Source organism: Nannospalax galili, unplaced genomic scaffold (assembly GCF_000622305.1).
Source record: "Nannospalax galili isolate Female #2095 unplaced genomic scaffold, S.galili_v1.0 scaffold668, whole genome shotgun sequence".
NCBI classification, from domain to species: Eukaryota; Metazoa; Chordata; class Mammalia; order Rodentia; family Spalacidae; genus Nannospalax; species Nannospalax galili.
Genome location: NW_008358090.1, coordinates 948277 through 968562, shown reverse-complemented (window position 1 = coordinate 968562; position 20286 = coordinate 948277). Strand labels below are relative to the sequence as shown.

The 20286-nt window shown below is 50.6% G+C and overlaps 1 protein-coding gene across 3 annotated transcripts; it reads right to left on the bottom strand.

Moving 5' to 3' along the window:
• Window positions 1-3147: 3147 nt before the first annotated feature.
• Ube2i (ubiquitin conjugating enzyme E2 I) lies at window positions 3148-18053 on the bottom strand. 3 transcript variants are annotated; one of them, XM_029557704.1, is made up of 8 exons: window positions 17061-17149; window positions 16196-16263; window positions 12711-12787; window positions 12495-12578; window positions 11407-11479; window positions 5905-6014; window positions 5698-5777; window positions 3148-3763 (listed from the first exon to the last, which is right to left on the bottom strand). In XM_029557704.1, the coding sequence occupies exons 2-8, from the start codon at window positions 16212-16214 to the stop codon at window positions 3700-3702; spliced, it is 507 nt and encodes a 168-aa protein (XP_029413564.1). In that variant the 5' UTR covers window positions 16215-16263; window positions 17061-17149; the 3' UTR covers window positions 3148-3699. The 3 variants fall into 3 exon arrangements, with proteins under 3 accessions (XP_029413564.1, XP_008854385.1, XP_008854386.1); XM_008856163.3 differs by lacking the exons at window positions 16196-16263; window positions 17061-17149 and adding an exon at window positions 17919-18053; XM_008856164.2 differs by lacking the exon at window positions 16196-16263 and having other exon boundaries at window positions 17061-17308.
• Window positions 18054-20286: the final 2233 nt, after the last annotated feature.

Below are 20286 nucleotides of genomic sequence, written 5' to 3'. Positions count from 1 at the left end.
TTTCTAGCCCAAAGATTGACTAATGTGCTGGGTTTTGTTTTGTTTTGTGAGGTAGTACTATGGACTGAACCTGGGGCTTGATGCATGCTATGTGCCATTTTTTTGTGGGGCCCAGGTTGGAGTGGAGGCAGAGAAGTAGGTCCAGGACAGAGCCTCGATAAGAGCAACACAAAGCTCACTGATAGGTAAGGCCCAAAGTGGACCTGCTGAGGAGCACAAGTTCTTGGTGTCTGTCCTGTCTTATCATCATTGCCAGTGAGGGGTGGTGTGCCAGAGCCTAGCTCCCACAAAAGCCCGCTGCTAGATTAAGGGCAGAGTGTGGACAGAGGCCAAGGGGCTACATCATAGAACAGCTGGACACACACTGTGCACCCTGCTTATATGTGCCCATAATTCTGTGCAGAATCTGGGGGGTTGGAGGTGTCTTTTTCCTCCTCTCAGCTTTGTGACCAGCCCTTTCCTGAGACAGGACCTACTGGAAGGGTGAGAACCTTCCTTTAGAGAGGTGTCCCTGAGGGAGGACACAGATGGTCTGGCCCAGACAGGCAGAGGCCAGGGCAGACAAGCCCAATCTTGTGCTTCCTGCATTTTTATGTTGTTAGCTCCTTTTCTCTTCTAAAAGCTCAGGTATGGCTGCCAGACAAGTATAGTCATCTTAGGGCCAGGGTGGGACAGATGGGACCTTCAGTTTCAGATCCTTTACACACAATGGCTCCAAACCAGACTCCCATCAGGCCCAGTGACTCCTCAGAGATATTGGCAGTGTCTGGAGGCCTCTAGAGTTGTAAGAGCTATCATGAAACACTCCCAGCTCCAACTCGGTGTCAGGGTCAGCAGGAGACAGGTCCTCAAACCCAGCATTCTTTGGGTCCTGTCTGCTAGAATTAGCCCAGATCAGTTCTGGGCTCTTCAACCTGGCAATTCATCCACAAAACTTCAAAGGGGGCTTAGGTATGGCAGTTTCAGTTGAAGATGGGCACTTTGGCTGCTGAGGTACCCAGGTGTCCAGGTGCTTCCTCTGAAGGCTGTAAATGATCTAGGAAGGCCAGGGGGACTAATAGCAGCCTCCAAACCATCACTGCTGGGGCAGGAGTGACCAGGTCTTCTGGCCTCTTTCAGTCTGGCTAGCCAAGTCCAGGTAGTTGAAGAGATGGAGGGCCAGACTGGCCACTAAGGCCAGGGCACAAGGCCCATACTCCTGTCCTCGGATCTGCTTGGGAAGCTCTTTGCACCCATGAAATGGGTTACTGGGCACAGCCAGTCCTGGACATCCCTGGAATCCCACTGGACTTTTGTTTCAAAGATTTATTTTTAAATTATGTGTATGTGTATGTGACTGTAGATGCCCATAGAGGCCAAGAGGGCTTTGGATCTCCTGGAGCTGGAGTTAGATAGCTGTGAGCTACTTGATGTGGGTGCTGGCAACTGAACTCAAACTTGGGTGCTCTGCAAAAGCAACAAGAGCTCTGCTCTTAACTGGAGCCATGTCCCCCTGGACCCCACAACCTCCCAACACTCATAAAGAAGCACTCCTGTCCAAGGAGACCCATCCAGGGGCTTGTTCCCAGGGAGACTTTACTCCAGTACGCTGAGGGGAAGCTAGTAAGATGTGGAGATTAAGGATGTGATACTGGGTACACAGACAGTGGGGGAACTCCTAAAGGACTAAAACAGAATAAATAGCAGGCAAGGTAAAGGCAGCAAAGGACACAACTGAGGGCTGCAGTTTGTGGAAATGTTTTAATTTGAGGATTTGTAGATACAGTGGTTAATCGGTTGCCCACAATGCCTTACCAATGAGGCCTCATGCTGGGACATTCTCCTCCCCAACTTAACACAGGATGGTCACAGACCATGTTCTCATGTTACAAGATTCACATCTCTGGTAAGCCAAGGACTGTGGTACAAAAGGAACATTTCATAGCTGGAATCACTACAGTTTGCTAGAAACATCAGTTACTTTAGAATACTTTAACTATAAAATATATTGAATTTCCATATATTAACCATATACATGTGTACCTATTACTAAATGTAGTCAGTTGTTACAAAATAAGACATTCTGAGAGCAGGCTACACGAACACCTGCCTGGACTCTCCAGGTGAGGCCCTGTGTTACCAACTGCAACTGTCCATCCAAACTCAGCCCTGGACAGGATTGTGTAGCTAACACACCCACAAGGCACTGGCACCTGCTCCACCCAAGTGCCACCAGCTGTAGGGGCTCAAGTCTCCCCAGTTTCAGGGTGGAGTCTCCTAGCTGTAGACCTGGGCACTCGCCCAACCCTCCCTTGATCCCTAAACTTGAGCCACTGGTGATTGGTTCCCATGAAAGGGTCCTCCAGGGGATCTCAGGAACAAGTCTGGTGGTGGGGATTGTGCTCACTGGCCAGCTGTGCCCACTATACCTCCCTGGGGTCTGCAAGGTCTGAGATCACAGGCCGAGCCCTACAGCAGGTGCAGGCTATAGGCCACTGCCAGACAGCAGCTTCACCACGGACCAGGTCCAGCAAACACGAAGTATGTGGATAGCAGTACCTGAGGGTCATCCTGAGCCGAGGCCACACCTAGGCTGGTCCCCTGGGCTGTAGGGCAGGGTTGACTGCAGGCCAGGAGGTGCAGGAGCTGTGGGCTTGGATGCTCTAGAGGAAGCGCCTGCTGTTTGCCAGGGCTGGTGGCAGGGTTGCTTCCTCCAGGGTGCAGGGCACTGAGAGGCCTTCAGACAAGCACTGAGGCCCAGAAGGGCCCAAGTGCAGCCAGCAGGCAGGGAGAGCAATGCAGGCTGCTGTGTTGCTGGCCCTCACTTGACCTCAGCTTTGATCTGGATCAGCCAGTCTTTCACCCTGCTGGGTATTTATGAGGGCTGGATGCAGAGTCCAACTTCAGAGGGTCACACTCTTGCCCAGTACCTTATGGCCCAAAGACCCGGATGGGGAGAATAGAACACACTTCTGTACATAGTCCTATTTACAAAGAACCAGATGAACATGGAGCTGCATGGGGCCTGGGTACATCCCCAGCAGAGACTGAGAACTCCTAGGTACTGTTCATGGGCCTTGGTGTCCAGCAAGGGCTGCAGCTACATGAGGAGAGCCAGGCATACCAAGGTGCCTCCTCATACTTTAATGATGATAATGCAACAAAAAAAACCTTTATATAAACAGTTTATTTATTCTAAACAGCAACACAGACAAAACGCCATATAAACACAAAGGAAGTGGTGCAGAATGGAGATGCTGGCCAACTTTGGATCTGAGGCTCATAAGCAATAACCCAGGTTCTGAGGACGAGGGAAGGGAGAGAGGGACAGTGTGGTTCTGTCATACGGCCAGCTAGAGAGCTCTGAACAGTGAGAAGCATGCCTGCATCCGAGAGCGAAGGAACTAGCTCCTAGGGGCTTACCAAGTACAAAAATTTATCATTTTACAGCAGTTGAAATACTGACATCAATATTAAAATAAAAGCAAGTTTTACATAACAATCAAAAATACAAAAGACTGAAGGAAGAGACCCTGTATGAAAAACTGGGGCAATTCAGCGAATTGAGGACTGTATGCCAGTGGCGGAAATGGAAAATGGCGCCCGCCCAACCCTCCCAGGCGACTAGTAACTGTACGGAGCGACTTAGATCTGCAAAAGGTTGTAAACAAGTTCTTGCCAAGCCAATCCCTTCCTCGTCACAGAGTACAGGGCTGCTGTTTATGAGGGGGCGAACTTCTTCGCTTGTGCTCGAACCCTTTTCTCATATTCCACTCTGTTTTGGCTGAGGAGGTCAAGAGAAAAGAAGACATGTTAGACAGGGTGGCAACATGGCCTGCTCACTGGGCTGGAGGGCACAGAGGCTACACCTGATGGCCACTGAGACAGGAGGTTTGATGACCACCTTAACCTATCAGGGACAGAGTGCAGACCACCACAGAGGGGACAGAGTAGCCCTAGACTTCTCACAATGGCATTCACAACACATTCCCACTACTGACTGGCATATGCAGTCTGGTGGCACTGCTACTGGGAAGCCTCATCAATGATAGCTCAATGCAGACATGGTATTGGTAGAGCTTTATATCAGAGCCTAGAAATTCTGGACTAAGGTAACCATCCCACCTCAATCACCTGACAGGAACCACAGGTGTGCATTCCAGCCTAGCAAGCCCACTCTTGACCAGCCATGAGCAATAAATCTAAGACAGTGCTATTAACCGGAAAACAACTCACCACACTAGGATTTACTCATTTTTTGAGATGGTTTCCCTGCAGCCCTGGCTGGCCTGGAACTCACTATGTAGACCAGGTTGGCCTCAATCACATGGAGATCCGCCTGCCTGCCTCCCAAGTGCTAGGATTAACGGCTCATTTCTGAAAACAGGTAAGTGCTTCTGTGGGCTTTCCATGTGGCCCTCAGCCCAAGGCAAGGCGTGGACCTATTTAGAGACCTCAGAGAACTGCAGTCCAGGACTTGGACTGGACCACACTGCAACTGGGAATAAAAACTGCCACGAGGAAGCAATGTGACACTAAGGACTGTGGAACAAGATGACATTTATGGGTCTGGGCACTGTGGGGTCTTCTTGTGCAGCATGTCAGTGAGCATGTGAGCTCACCAAGGGTCCCCATGGAGCAAGCCTGAGCCCAAACTGCCTGGCCCAGGTACAGACAACAGGTTCTAAATGCCAAGGTCACCCCAGAAAAATCCGGTACCAGAACCTAAGCAGGGAGGACAGAACACTTAGGATCAGAACACATTCTGATCTTGGGAAGGGGCTGATGCTATCATGAAGACAGCATGTCACAGGGTAGTGGCCCAGCCCTCACCCAGTACTATCATTCACCAAGCAAGAACACTAGAGCAAGGCAGCAGCCACTCAGGGAGAAGGGACTTGAAACCAGCACATAAAGTGAGCCAGTGGCACTCTAGCACAGTTATACATACTTCAGACCTGCTGTTGCCTCAAAGTCATATAAAACAGAACTACAGATGAATGCAGACCTCTGTACTCATCCCCTGCTCTACAAATGATTCTTAATAAACTCCTTTTACTCATCAAGCTCGATTTGTATGAGTCATTTTTTGGGTGGCTGGTGCCATTCTAATTCAGAGGCAGATGATCCTTGTTTCCTTAGAAAAAGTCACCATCAGATCCCAACCCAGCTTCTTATGGCCCTACACAGACCAGTCCACAAATTGGAGTGTTCAGGACATCAAAAAACATGGAACCTCTGCTCAGGGTTGAGGGTCTTCTTTGTTGCCCACAGTACTTGTTCAACTGTCATTCAAATACAGACCAAATCACAAGCGGTCCTACTCTCTCAGCACATATGAAAAGGAACAAGGCACCCCTGCCAGCTTCACTATTATGCTGTGGGCCACACCCCTTTCCATGCCTGCCACAGCTCACCACAAAGTGGCCCACGAGAGCCTACATCACCTGATCTATACCTGCTATCCTATCTTATTATCATGTTCTGCTACATCAACTCTGGTCCCCATTCTTGCTCAGTGTAAGCCGCTTGTCCAGCTCTGTTGCTAAGCTGGATAAGCACTGTCCCCCCACCCCCAATCTTATATGGTGCTGCTAACTAGTGGGAGTGAGTTTGCACCTCTGCTTCAGGGCCTCTCTCTCAGCTAATATACCCCAGATGGGCCTAGTCTGTACTTCCAGTGAAGGAGGCTCAGACAGCAGGCCAGTGGCTACTAACCAGTAAATCGTGTAGGCCTCTGCTTGAGCTGGGTCTTGGATATTTGGTTCATTTAGAAGTTCTTGTATTCCTAATAAGATCTGTGGAAGAAACAAAAGAAACAAAACAATCAGCCAACACTGATGGGGTTCAGTGGTCTGAAAGGCTGTCTTGGCCACTGAGTACAGGGCAAGCCCATGCGCAGGGTGCCAGCTGACCACCCCATACCTGTTTGATTGTGATGGCTGGCCTCCAGTCCTTGTCTTCCTCCAGGATGGACAGGCACACTGTGCCCGAAGGGTACACATTTGGGTGAAACAGTGGTGGTTCAAATTTACCTGGAGGATGGGGAAGGAAAGAAACACTTTTGGAGGCAGATATTGCTCCCCTTTCCTCATGTGGTCCTTACCCTTCCTGATACCAGAGACCTTTAGGAAAAACAAACTTAAATGCAATAGCAGAGGGGACAGAGATGGAACGATGCTACAGCTCCTCTACCTGAGGAACCACGCCTGGATATAGCAGACAGAGAACACCTCATCCTCCCAGACTCTGCCTTGAGTAGGAACTTGGGGTAGCCAGAAGAGACCGTGGCAAGATGAGCCCACAGGGAAGGCTGGAGGGACCTTTACAATGTGTGAACCACTTTACAACACAGGCTTCAAGGACCTCACGTTTCTTCTTTATGAGAACAGAAAAATCTACTACCATCAGCCCTACCCTGGGACTGTTCCATAGCTGGTACTTTAGGATGTGCCTCACTCTGACCAGTGAGGCAACCAAATTTCTTTCTTATTTTCAAGTATTTAACCATAGCCCAGTTCCAGCAGGAAATGCTCTTGGGAGGAGTAGGCACCAATGGGGTTGGTTGGTAGAGCTCCTCAGGGTCACAGGCTGGATTGGGGTGCCTGGCACTCTGTTCTCAGAGGACCTCTGCTCCACTCCCATTAGAGGAGAGTCAGTATCTGAGCCGCAGGGAGAGCAGTAGGGTCAGGGCCCCTGCTGTACCCAGGAAAGTACAAGTCTAACTACAGCCTGATGTATCGAAGGGACTTGGGGATGAAGCTCTTGTGATACCTCTCTGGTATGCATGAGGAACTAGACAGAACTTTCAGTACTGCAAACAAATAGGCCAGGTGTGGTGGTACACACCTGTATTCCCAGCTACTATGAAGGCAAAGGCAGGAAGACTGGGAGTTCATGGCCAGCCAGAACATCACTTTTTCTAAAGTCTCCTTCTGTGCCATGTGGCATACCTCCATGCTGGTAACTAGGCACAGCCTTTTTCTTTCTCTCCTCTGGGCAGCTGCTGAAATTTAGTTTGCCTGCCCTGGAGTGTTTTTCTTTTAAACTCCAACTGTCTTCAAATTAAAAAAAAAAAAAAAGGCAATGTAGCGCAGTGGTAGAGCACTTACCGAGGCATCTGTGAGGCCTTAGGTTCAATCCCAAGTACCACAAATAATGAATCAACAAAGAGGTAAGATTCAGAATGAACACCCACATTAATTCCACCAGCTCTCTAGAAAATCCCCAACTACTCTGCAAAAAGCTTTGCATGTCCTGATAGAGGGGCCGCAACATGCAGTCTCTTCTGGCTGTAAAAGCACTCGATGCCATTCCAAAGTTGAGTGAAAGGCCACGAATGTAACTTGCATCAAAGGAACACTGATGAGCAAATGGAGAGGGTCAGAAGTTGTAAGGACAGGACTTCACAGATGTTGCTGTATCCCCAAACCAACCCTAACAGGTTCTCCAGCTTCATTGCCTCACATCTGGGCCAGGGCCTCAAGCAGTATGCCACAAAAGCTTGTCCCATCTCCTTTCATGTCTTTTACTGATCTGGGGACTGCTGTGTGTTCAAGTCTACCAGCAGGCATCTTGTCCCATTCTGGGCCTACCCTTTTTTTTGGTTGGGGATGGGGGAGTCTCTTTATGAGACAGGGTCTCCCTGTAGCTCCAGCTGACCTGGAACTTGCTATGTAGACCAGGTTGGCCTTGAACTCACAGAGATCCATCCATCTGTCTCTGCCTCCCAAGTGCTGGGATTAAAGGCATGTACCACTACACTTGGCTTGGGCCTACTGCTTTGCTCTTTATTTTTATTTTATGTGTATGCGTGTATTTACGCCTGCATGTAGGTAAGTACACCTGTGTCATGCAATGCCTGTGGAGGTCAGAAAAGGCAGTCGGATCCCCTGGGACTGGAGTTACATACTGTTGTTAGCTGCCATGTGGGTGCTGGGATTCAGACCCAGGTCTTCTACAAGAATAACCAATGCTCTTAACTGCTGAGCCATCTCTCCAGCCCGTTTTGCTATTTTTCCCCCATAGTAACTGTTAATTATTTGAGATAAACTATTCATTAGCCCCATGCCCCACACATTCATGTTTTACAGTTCAGGAACATGTTTTACAGTTCAGTGACAGACTCCTACGAAGCTCAATCCAAAGAATTCTTTACATTCTGAATTCATTTTGTGCTCTGGTATCAGCCTTCCTCATCTCCAAAATCTTTCATGGAATCATAATTTCTGTAGAAATCTGCATATGCCTTCTTTCTTTGTTCAACCACACGAAACTAGTAGAAAGTTGCAGCTCCCAGTGTGACGACGGGTCCAACAATATGGAACTGCAGGCACTTGGCCAGGAGGCCACGCACAGGTTGTTTCACCAAAGCACTGGATGCCATGATTGCAAATGTCCTCCACACCAACATCCTTTCCCACCGCTAGAGAAATGCCTGTTTTGTTATTTTTTTAAAAAATATTATTTTGTGTGTGTGTATTGCTTGTGTGTAGGTAAGTGCACCCGTGTTGTGCAATGCCCCGAGAAGTTCAGAAGAGGCTGCTGGATCTCTGGAGCTGGAGTTATAGACAGTTAGCTGCCATGTGGGTGCTGGGATTCGAACCCGGGTCTTCTGCAAGAACAGCCAGTGTTCTTAACCACTGAGCAATCTCTCCAGTCTCCCGTTTTGCTCTTTTAATAGCACCTTTTAGCAAACCCAAGCTTAATCTCATTTGCAAACTATTTCTTCTACCAATGATAATCTGTATGTGAGGCTTAGTCACCCTTTGCTGGCCCCTCCAGATTTAGCCTCCCTCATGACCTGCTTTGAGCTGCATGGATCCAACATTAAAGGGTCCACAATCTTGCTGCTCTCTAGGGGACTCACACATCCTCGCTTCCCTTTGCTCTGGCTGCAGCCCATGTAGTAACTAACACACATACACACACGCACCACGCGCATCACCTCTGGCTTCTGGTTATCACCAATGGGGTTTCCATGAACTTCCTGCTTTGTGACTTTGTGAACACATGTGGGCATTTCTACTGGTGAGTCGAGAGGAGTGGTAGGATATCAACTTCAGTGGTCACGGTAGGTAACTTCCAGGAAAATGTTCAAGCTTTACATTCTCCAACAAGTCCCTGAGAACTCTTGCTGCTCAGTTCTTGGCCCTCCTGTGAGGAGTGCTTTTTTAAAGGCTCTACTCCATTTCACAGCTGCTTCACTGCTTCATTCTTGATGACCTGGAGGAGCTTTAAGAATCGTGAAGCTGCACATCTTTCACTCACTTACTCACAAAGATCCACCTGCCTCTGCCTCCCAAGTCCTGTGATTAAAGGCGTGCACCACCACGCCCAGCCGAGAAGACCATCTTTTTAAAAATTTTTTTTATTATTTTTATGTGTATGTGTGTATTGCCTGCATGTAGCTAAGTGCACCCGTGTTGTGCAATGCCCAAGGAGAACAGAAGAGGCTGTCAGATCCCCTAGAACTGGAGCTTCGGACAGTTGTTAGCTGCCATGTGGGTGCTGGGATTCAAACCTGGGTCTTCTGCGAGAACAGCCAGTGCTCTTAACCGCTAAGCCATCTCTCCACCCCCACTGAGAAAACCATCTAACTTCAGGGCTGTACAATTAGCAAACCTTGTGGCCAAAACTTCCTTGTGCTTTCCTGCGAAAGAACAGTCTGCCCCAAGAACAGAGAGGGGCATAGAGTATCTGATGCCTCCTCCAAAGCCACCCTTGCTCCCTGATCACTGGGCTGAGCTGTGGCCAATGAGACTGAACCTCCATCTCTCCTACCAGGCCTCCCTATCCCTTTACCCCCACCTGTCTCGTCACACAGCTAACTGTCAGCAATTGTGGCTTTTCTGGACTACCGACTCTGTTGCCCATCTTTGCACCAATCACAGGATATCGCACCATGTCATCTTGTGGCAAGTCTTGGTAACTGGTTGATAATGGCCAACCATACTAATGGGCCTGGGTACTCTCCTCACACTGGGCCTCCACGTGGGTCTCATGACCCCCCTAACTTCAAGGGCCTGACAGTTTATGCCCATTTGCACTTCCACGCACACACTTTAGAGCCTGCTTGACCAGGACATTCTGTGGGATGTACAGACCAGCTGCAGGAGTGTGTGTGTGTGTGTGTAACAGCCATTTTCCTGCATTACTGCTAAGGTTGCCCCGGGCTTCTTCGAAATGCCCATGGTTTCCAGTACATAGGGCTTCTCTTCCAAAGTATTTAGTGTTACTATGAACAGCTCAGTTTTAAAACTTCTACATGCCACAACCATGGCAGATTTCTTCACATTTACTTTTTCTTCATAAACAATTGCATCTTGGTCCTCCTTGCTTCCTTGTATTTGCTTGGGATTCCAGCACCACATGAAAGCAGTTGTGGCTGTTTCATTTTTAGATTTTTTTTTCTTTCTTAACTAAAAGAAAGCACTAAAAACTGCATGGCAAAAAGAACTCAAGGATGATCTCCAAAAAAAAAGCAAGATTTGCTGGGCATGGTAGTGCATGCCTTTAATCCCAGCACTCAGGAGGCAGATGGATCTCTTAGAGTTCAAGGCCGGCCTGGTCTACACAGTGAGTTCCAGGACAGCTGGAGCTACAGGGAGTCCCTGTCTCAAAAAGACAAAAAAAAAAAAAGAAGCAAGATTTCATTCAATAGTTCCCAGTCAAGTTACTGTTTTAGTTCTCCATTGCAATGGGCAGTCAGCAGTCAAAGCTCAGACCTGCTCTTTCCCAGGTAGTACTCTTCTCAGTGGGAGACAGATGTGACCTTGTTATTGATTGTGGGCAGAATAGGGGGTGGTGGCTGTACCCTCAGCAAGTCCTGCTGAGCTGTACTGAGATTACAGCCCAGACTTATTTTTTTTTTGGTCTTTTTGAGACAGGGTCTCCCTGTAGCCCCAGTGCCCACCAGCCCAGACTTATCTTTTGATCTATAAGCCTAAGGGTGTGTCACTCAGGCTGTACATACAGCCTCATGCTGGCCATAAACAGGAACAAACAAAATGCAGCAGACTGGATTGGGTGAGAATTCTTTTCTCTCTTTTGGTGCTCTGAATTGAACCCAGAGCCTGACATGCTAATTACTCCACTCCACCAGGGGGAGCTTCTAGATCCCCATCCTTCTACTTCCCAGTGGCTCCAGTGGGCACCAAGTACAGATTCTCAAAATCAAAGTGTCCAGGAGCTTCAGCTTCAACCTTCCCTGCCATATGAGAAGCTTTCTGACAGATGGGTCAGAGACCACACTGATTACACGTACCTTTTGTATCACCTCCTGATGATCCAACCCAACCAACTCACCAGAACTACCCTTATCCCTGCACTGACAACCCGTTCCTGCCTGTTGGGCAGAGCATCCACAGACATGGCTCCCAAAGGGAGGCTCTGGGAAGGGGACCACAGGCTCTGTGCAGAACTTACATTTTGGTGGTGAGGATGGGTAGTCATCTTTGAAAAGCATCCGTAGCTTGAACAAGCCTCCTTCCCATGGAGTCTGTCATGAAGGAACTAAGGTTAAATGTGTGGTTCACTTGCTTAGAGGCCTGCTCTAAACTGCCTTGCACCCTTATTTTTCCTCCACATCTGAAGTAGATTCCCACTGTGCCTGTAGGAAGCTGGACAGAACCATCCTCAGACAGGGTAGAGGCAGGAGGAAACAGGGCAGCTTGCCAGATGCTAAAGAGCTCAGGACCCACACCTCTCAGGGTGCTAAAAGCACCAAAGAGCCCAGCAAATAAAGATGAGCCCAGCAACTTGTACCTTCATTATTTAAGCCAGCACCTCAAATCCTGCTTGGGTAGGGACAGGGCATTGCCACCCAGCATGACTGCCCTTCTACCCCCATCTCTGTGAAGAAGTGCCAGAGTGAGACTGCATCCCACTCTGACTTGAGGGGCAGGGAGTGCTCTCAGCAGATGCTAGGGACCCACCCTGTATTCCACAACAGAGCTTTGCACATATGAACTGAAACTGCATCCCCGTTCAGGCCAAATTCTACTGAGGACCACCAGAAAGAACCAGCATGAGTCCAGAGGCTCCAGGCACAAATTAAATACCTTAGGATACCAAAGGATGTACCCATTTGGACAATGCCTAGAGTCATAGGAGAGCCTGCCTCCCAGACGGGCCACATGTGCTAGGCCAGGAAGATAGACAACAGGCAGTACAAAGACCTGTGTGCAGCGGGACACATGGCCCATGCTTTCCAGGGGCACTGTGCCATGAGGTTCTGCAGACTTCACCACTTTGGACACAGCACATGAAAACTTCTTACCATGGGACCTACCGTCCCCTCATGACCAGAATTGTTCTAATGATTTTCAAGGGTCTGACCCTCCTCACCACCACAGCCCACTCCTGGTCTGGTTTAGGGTAACAGCTGTGACCTGGTGGGACTGTAACCTTGCAGGGTATGGTCAGAAACCATGGACATCTGAACCCAAGCAGTTTTGCCCCCTCAGGTCTCCCATTAAAGATGATGAGTAGGTGTAAGTGGTGGTAGTTCTTACCCCCTTCTTTCCAGGGATGGCACACTCCCAGTTCATCAGGTTCATCGTGCCGTCAGGGTTCTTTGTTGGGACAGCCACAAAGCCCTAAGAAAGAATAGTCACAAAAGATACCAGCTAAGAGAACAAGCCTGAATTCCACTTGATGGCCACAGGTAAGCAGGGACTACAACTCAAAAGAGGACCCTCCTTGCTCAACAGAAACAGAGTGCTCCTTACAAAGGGGTGGTCCTTCCTCCACGCTTTCCTCTCCTGGGCAAGTCTGCTGAGGGCGATCCCCGACATATTCAAAGTCCCTGTAACAGATAGCACAGAGGGGGGGTTATCACGGTGAGGCACACAGAGCTCCTCTGCTCTGCCCCCTCACATCTGGTTGGAATAAGAGGCTGTTTTCAAGAAGCAGGTGAGACAGACTGGCACACAGCAGGGCAAGCTGCCCTTGGAGTAAGGACTGGCATAATGCTCCTTGGGAGCACTACACCTACCCTTCACCTACACCTCCAGGTAGGTGGGTGGCATACCACTGACTAACTCTCTCTTAAGGCTCCAAGGTAAATGCTGTGGTGTACAAACCACAGAGCGGACAGAGTTCAGAGGTAGGCCACAAATGCTGGGAGGTACAATGGAGAGGGCCTGCAGAGAGGCTGTCACTTCCAAAGCGGACACTGAGCATCTTCTGGAGAGACTCAGACCCCACTCCACAGTCAGATTCTCAGGAAGGACAGGGTCTAGCAGGCACTGGAAACACTAACCTGAGGCTAGAGTGTAGCTCAATGGTTTCACCCCAGCACCACAAAAATCCTCCACAAAAATAGAGTGCTAGCTTGAGAATGGAGGCAGGGTTCAGGAACAGGGCACTGCCCTACTACCCTCCAGCGCAAGATGCAGAGGCTCTGAGACTCCAGGGTAGGATCAGGGCTAGCAGAAGAACAACTACTCTTGAAGGCAACAGTGAGAAAATCACCATAGGGCAGGGAGCCAGTAAAGCTTCAGTGGGCTGGGCAACACAACTCCCTGCTGTTCTGCTGTACTAGTGACATCCACATGCCTGCCAGCTCACAGCCCAGAAGTCTGCCCTGTCACTCTGTGGAGTGTCCAGCAGCATTTGCCAGGGCCCATCTTGGCACACCTGGAAAAGGCACCCAGGTCCCTGGCTTTAGGTGAAGGAGCACCTTCACCAAGGATCATGAACCCAACACTATGGGACACCAGGTGGGCAGGACCATCACCAGCTTGCCATCACCTTGGCTGTCATCAGCTAGTTTTCTGTATCACATGAAACAGGGCTCAGAGGCCCAAGGCTATGGAGCATTAGGATCTAGGGGTATGTGGGTTCCAGGAAAGCCACCCCCTTAAGCAAGGATCTAGCAGGTTGAGGGGTATCTTTCTGAAGTGGCTTCCACTGAACTGCTTCTCAAAGGGAAAGGTTTTTGTAAGTGATCCCAAACTCAGGCCTAAGTCACTCTCATGTGGGGCTCTACTGGGCTTGTGGGCAAAATCTCCCAACAGGATAAGCACTAGTCTAGTCTCCATTCTCAGTTCAAAGTGTCTCTGACCACTGGGCTGGCCTGCAGAGTCCTTGCTCTGAGGCAGAGCCTCTTAAACCTCAGGTCTCTGATTCTTGCTAGGACAGCGGTTCCCACTGCACCCTTCCACAGGCATCAACGAGAACTCTGTACAGTCCATACTCAGCTCAGGTTGCCCACTTTGCCAACAAACCCATGGCTATCTTAGAAAACACGCGCACCCTTTATCCAGCACAAGTCCTATGGAACCTCAATAGCTCATTGCCTATGCTACAGGCGGGCGATTAGAGACACCTGTGAGCACAGCTGTTCTTAGGTATCACCTCAACAGACTACTGGCAATCTAGTGGAGTTCTACATTGGGGTCCTAGTGGGCTTAAAAAAAAAATTCTCACACTGTAGCTCAGGCTAGCCTAAACTCACAGCAATCTACCACTTAGCTTCCTGAGTACTGAGATTACAGGCATGAGCCACATCTCACTCCTAGATGGCTTTTGTTGGGAGATTACTATGTAGCCCTGGAACTATGTGGACAAGGCTGGCCTGAAACTCAAAAGACCTGCCTGCCTCTGCCTTCTGAGTGCTGGAATTAAAGGTGTGTGCCACAATGCCTGGCCATAGATGGCTTTTACCAAGGGGACAAGTGGAGGGAGAGCTGTTCATCAGAAGCTGCAGAAGCATCATCTGAGCGCCCAGGATTTAGAAACTTGGGTGAGGTTGCTATAAAATACACACCTGGTACTGACATTTTAAATATCCTATATATCCCAAAGCCAACAAGAAAAAGCAGCTTGTTAACAAGTGCAAGCCATGAGGGCAAGATTGTGACAAATGAACTCCCAAGGGCCACCAGCTCCAGCCCTCAAACCCAGCATACAAATTAAAGCGTCTTCCTTACCTGACCTCAAGAACAAGTCAGTCCAAAAAACAGAGGCATGAACCCAAAGCAAAACTACCCTTCCCCAACACAGGAGTGCAGAGCCTAGTACCCCCTCTCCCTCAAGTGAGTCTGCCCCCAACAAGCTTATAACCATTTGAGGCTCTGCCACAAAGCCCTCACACCTGACTGAATACCCCCCGCCCCCCCCAGAAATTTAGGATTAGGGCGGCACTCATTTAAACAGAGGGGAAGACACAGGTTGCTGCCAATGGGGGCTTACTAATGAGGAAGAGCAAGGTGCCACCATATCCTGGTGATACTGAGCAAAGCCATGAGAACTGTGACAGAGACGGGCCAGCTATGAGTTGTCTGGTCAGAAGGGCATGGGGGAAGCAGACTTGAGGGTCTCAAGGGTCAGAGCAGAGCTTAGAGGCCTAGGGCTTCGTTTTCACAAGTGTCTCACACTCTTTAACTGGTTTTTCACAAACCACAGGGCAATTCCACTCCCAGGTTCCTTGGACCCCGCCCCCTCATGTGAGAGGGGCACAAGCACACTCTAATTTCCCCTAGGAAGGGTGAGCAACCTGAATGAGGGCAGGCTGTAGGGGAGCTGCCATCCCCTATCCAGCCAGGAAGACAGTAACACTCAGGTAGAATCTGCAGACTAGCTGATCTGCTAAGTGGGCGATCAGATGGCAGAAGATCTCAAACAAGTCTCAGCAGGGCTTCCAAACAGGTCTCAGAACCCCAGGTCAGTGCTCTGGAGAGAGGAACCTGGGGACTCTGCTGGACAGTTGCCTCCCCAGAGACCTCTGCCTTAGCACTCAACTGTGGTTGTCTTGAGTGTGAAGAAAGACATTGAGGAGCCAGGACTGGTGGTTCATGTTTGAACATAACCAACAGTAGGGAGGCTGAGCCAAGAGGACCAGTAACAAGTTTAAGCTCAGCCTGGACTGCAAAGTGAGACCCTGGCTCTAAAAGGAGGGTGGTGTGGTGGGAACGAATGAGGAATGGATCTCACCTTTCCTAGGTCTAGCTGTTTCTTAAAGGCCCTCTCCCCCACAGGGGAAGGGCCAGGAGACACAGAATGATCAGGGAATGGAGCCCCAAGGGTACACTTGTACTGATCTACACAGAAACCGGGTACCCAAGACGGTGATGCTCATCCTCCTGGTACTCCAAAAGCCACTTAAACACAATCTGCCTTCCCAAGTTAACAGCCACTTCATGAGCAGCAAAGACAAGAAAAAAAAAAACAACCCTCCCCTCCAAAAGCCAAACAAAAACCCCTCAACTACCAGAGACAATCAACAGCATGCAGAGCCAGGTCCTCTCACTTCTCCAGGGCTGCTGCAGCGTGCTGCACCTGCCGGGAGACACCATGGACTTTCAGAGCTACTTACTGGTTAGAGTCTGTGTGAAGTTGCTTATCTCCACCCATCTCAACTTACTCACGGGCAACATGGGTACTAGTACTACTGCTGGTTCAGATAAGGCTAAGCGGCCTCTACCCACCCAAATGCACTCTCTAAGCTCTACGGACCCTTCGCTCAAGACGCCAGGCTGTTAAATAAGTTCCAAAGCCAGAAACGGCCAGCGGAAGGCCGGACTGCAACCACTGGAGGCCTAGGGGAGAGCAGCTCTTTAAAATCAGGCTCTTCGATGCCTATTTTCTGTTGGGTACGAAGAACACTTACCCACTAAGACAAATTCCTTAAGAATAAAGATAGAGGAGAAAAAGAGTCTGCACACGACACCCACAAAACCCAAAGAGCGGCACAGCGTCTCGCCAACTGACGACGCGAACCAAGTCGGCCAGGCACCTGCAGGCCGCGGTACGGCCCAGTGCCACGGCCTTCACGGCCTCCCGCTCGTTCAACTACCCAGGCCCAGCACCGCCCAGAGCGTGTGTGCGAGCTGCCGGGAAACTCAGATCGTCTGTTGTGGAGGTCAGTGGAATCCAGCCCGGCTGGAAGGCGAGCGGGCGGTGGTCCCAACCAAGCATTCGCCAGGGGCACAGCAGCTGGGCCCTGGTGCCCCGAGGGCAGAGGCCCGGAGGCAAGAGGAGGCAGCGGCCGCTCGGCTCGGAGCCTCCCGGAACCTTGGAAGGGCGGCGACACCGGGTGGTGATCAAGGCGCGCGCGCAGGCCGGCGGCGGCTCACCTGGGCTACCGCGGCCCGGACCGTCGCGGCGGCAAAGGCGGCGGCGCTCCTTTGTCTCGGGACTTCCCTCCGCGCCCGCCGCGCGCAGCCCCGAGTGCAGGACCCCAGCGGGCGGGGCGGGGCGGGACTTGAGTCGGGCTGCCCGCCGCGGGCCTGCCCCTCGCGTAGCCTCCCGCACCCCGCGCCCCTCGCCGACTGCACTGCTGCGCGCTCCTCGCCGCCCGCGCTCCGTTACCGCGCTCCCATCACCCGCGTCCGCTTGGGAAGCCTGAGCTCGGGGCGCGTGTCCAGACAGGCGGCGCTCTGGACTACTGCGCCCTTAAAGGGGCCGCGTCCCCAGCGCGAGGGAACGTCTACAAACTCCCCTTCGGGGTGAGCGCGTCCACTCGAGGACACTCCGGCGAGCCGTGCGGGAAAAGAGAAGCCGAGATCCCCAAGGATAGTCCAGATGCCAGGCGGGCAACTTCCCAAGCACAGGCTTGGAAGATCTCCTTGGGATCACAGCCTGAGTACGGGCGTCAAAGACGACCGAGGCCTACGCATCCTCCGAATCGTCGTAGGACGTTGACGATCCCTCGAGCACTGAGCACCGTGAAACCGCCTGCAATTGGTCACTTCAGAGACTTGGGCGGGGCATCGCTCGAATCCGCCCAATCAGGTGGCCTTACACAAAGGGCTGAACGCGAGCATGACCGACGGGAGGAGAAATGTGTACGCTCCCTAACCTGAAAGCTGTTTCTTGGTGGGGGAGGGGAATGGGGCCCGAGTCGTGGGGGAGGGGCGGATGTCGGGACTTTACCCCGTCTCTGTCTGTCTCCTGCTTCTAACCCCAGCCTGCACTACAGGCCCACTACAAACCCCCGAGTGGCTTCTGCTGGCCCCGCTGGACACGGTTCCTTTGGGCTGTCGCTCCGTCCGGTTTCCTCCGCCAGGCCCCAGCAACCTGGCTCCGTGGTCCAGAGCCTCTTCCCGCTCGGGAGGGGCACCGCCTAGGACCATCAGTTGGCCCTCTGGTGGCCGGTCTGGAGCCTGTTCAGCTTGATAACACGTGTCCGAGGCCTCGGTGTTAATTCCAGAAGACAAGGGGCTTCTGGAATGGTTGGGCTTTGAGGGGTGAGGATGCAAGAGTGCTTCTGGGGACCACAGGAATGACCAGCCTTCACACATTCATCAATCTGTCCAGTCGTCCATCTAGTCACTCACCACCCCACAGCCTCCCTTGACCCACTCTCTCACCTTGTTCCCTAGCTGGCCAAGTCTGAGGCTGTTGGGTGCTCCAGGACAGGGACTAAGGTTTCATGTTCCTTTCTCACACCTGTCCAGTGCTCCTGGAGCCCCACCTATGAATTTTTCGAGTTCATGGCCAACTGTTTTTAAGGAAGAATAAGATTAGGATGAGTGCCAGATCCTGAAAGACCTTGGTCTCTCTCATGGGGCTTAGTGTAGACAGTCTGATTAAGTAGGAGCCCTTGCCACCTGGCTGTAGTGATGAGGACCCCAGTAAATCTGTCCCCCCAACAGAAGGCATGTGTTTTACGTCTTAGGCTGCTGGCTCTTGGGCCCCTGGATGTTGACCCAGCGCATCTCTGACCTGAAGACTGTACTCCCCAGGGGCCAAAGTCATCAGCAGATTGTCTGGGAACCTTCATCTCTGGGCCAGTGGCTAGGCAGTACTACCACAATGGTCTTGGAGTCTACATTAAAAAAAAAATTATGGGGCTGTAGAGATGGCTCAGTGGTTAAGAACACTAGCTGTTTTTGCAGAAGACTGGGGTTTGAATCTCAGCACCCACATGGCAGCTAACAGCCATCTGTAACTCCAGTTCCAGGGGATCCAACACCCTCTTGGGTCCTCTGCAAGAACAGCCAGTGCTCTTAACTACTTAGCCATCTCTCCAGCCCAACAGTTGAGCTTGGCCTGGACTCATCTGTGGGGCTTTCTGCAGGAATAGGAAGGCCTATCATCACCAGGGTCAGAGGGGAGTGCAAAGCTGGCCAAGTGGAGGTATCTTGGAGGGTCATGATGAGTGAGATTTGGAGAGACCAACTAGATGTGGTATGTGGTTGTGGAGGGCTTGATATGTGGGCAATGGGAAGCTGCAGAAGGTCATAGGGCAGGAAAAGTAAAAAAGAACTGTAGTTTCTGTTCAGTGTTGGCTGAGTGGATGCAGGAGACACTTTGTACTTGGTTTTGAATGTGGAGTTCCAACGAACACAGAGAACTCCCATTCTAGTAGATGTGTGAGGTCCAAAGGCCCCTTTGCTAGGGGGAGTGTCAGGATTGATGGGAGGGAGGGAGTATTTGGATGAAGGATGGTTTGGGATGGATAGGAGGCTACCTCAGATCTGGGTTCTTCAGCCTAGAAGCCTAAAATCAGTGAACACGAATCCAAAGGAAGGGTTCCAACTGCTGTTCCCACTCACCCTTTGCCCACTTACAAGAATTGGTAGGAGCAGGACTCCATCTCCTGGTCTGATGGGAAGTAGGCTCTGCATACAGGGTTTTGAACAGGGGCCACTGCTCTTGGGTCTGTTTCAAGAAAAGTAGGTTTGCAAGCAAAAGAATGAAGGTGGATTCCTACCTCACACCATACATGAAAGCTAGTTCATCAAACATGAGTCTAGGACTTAGAGATGTAAAATTTATAAAACTCTTGGAAGGAAATGAGAAAGCTTCACATGGCATTTGACAATGCTTTCTTGGATGTGGTACCAAAAATACAGGCAACAAAAGCAAACCTAGATAAATGGTACTTCATCAAAATAAAAAACTTGTACATCAGACACTATTAATGAAGACAGTCACAGGCCACCCACAGAGTGGTAGAAACTATTTACAAATTTGCTTTATCCAGCTAATATCCAGATTCTATAAAGAACTCCTATAACTCAGCAACAAGAAGAACACCTCTTTTCCTCCATCCTAGAATGGATGCCTTGTGCTTCCTCTTCACACTGAGGTCATACCTCTGACCCTGAGGGTCCCCCTGCACTACAGCTCAGCCTCACCAGAGTGAGACTCAAAAGATTAAGTAGGTGTTGCTTTCCTTCCCACCCCGTTCCTGATGGGAGCCATTTGTCCCTAGGGCTCTGGGGCAACTCTCAAACATTCCACCTGGATCCTCTGCATCTGTTTCAGCCTCACACAGAACTTGCCTGCCAGCACTCCAAGTAGGAAAGCTAGGCAGCCTTAGAGTGTCATGCTCCCTTCCACATAGGGAGAGGT

Coding starts and splice junctions, on each gene's coding strand:
- Ube2i (XM_029557704.1), bottom strand. Junction 6,015..11,406: donor CCCATCCTCACCACCAAAAT/GTAAGTTCTGCA, acceptor CCCATCCTCCAG/GTAAATTTGAACCACCACTG. Junction 3,764..5,697: donor GAGGCCTACACGATTTACTG/GTTAGTAGCCAC, acceptor TGACCTCCTCAG/CCAAAACAGAGTGGAATATG.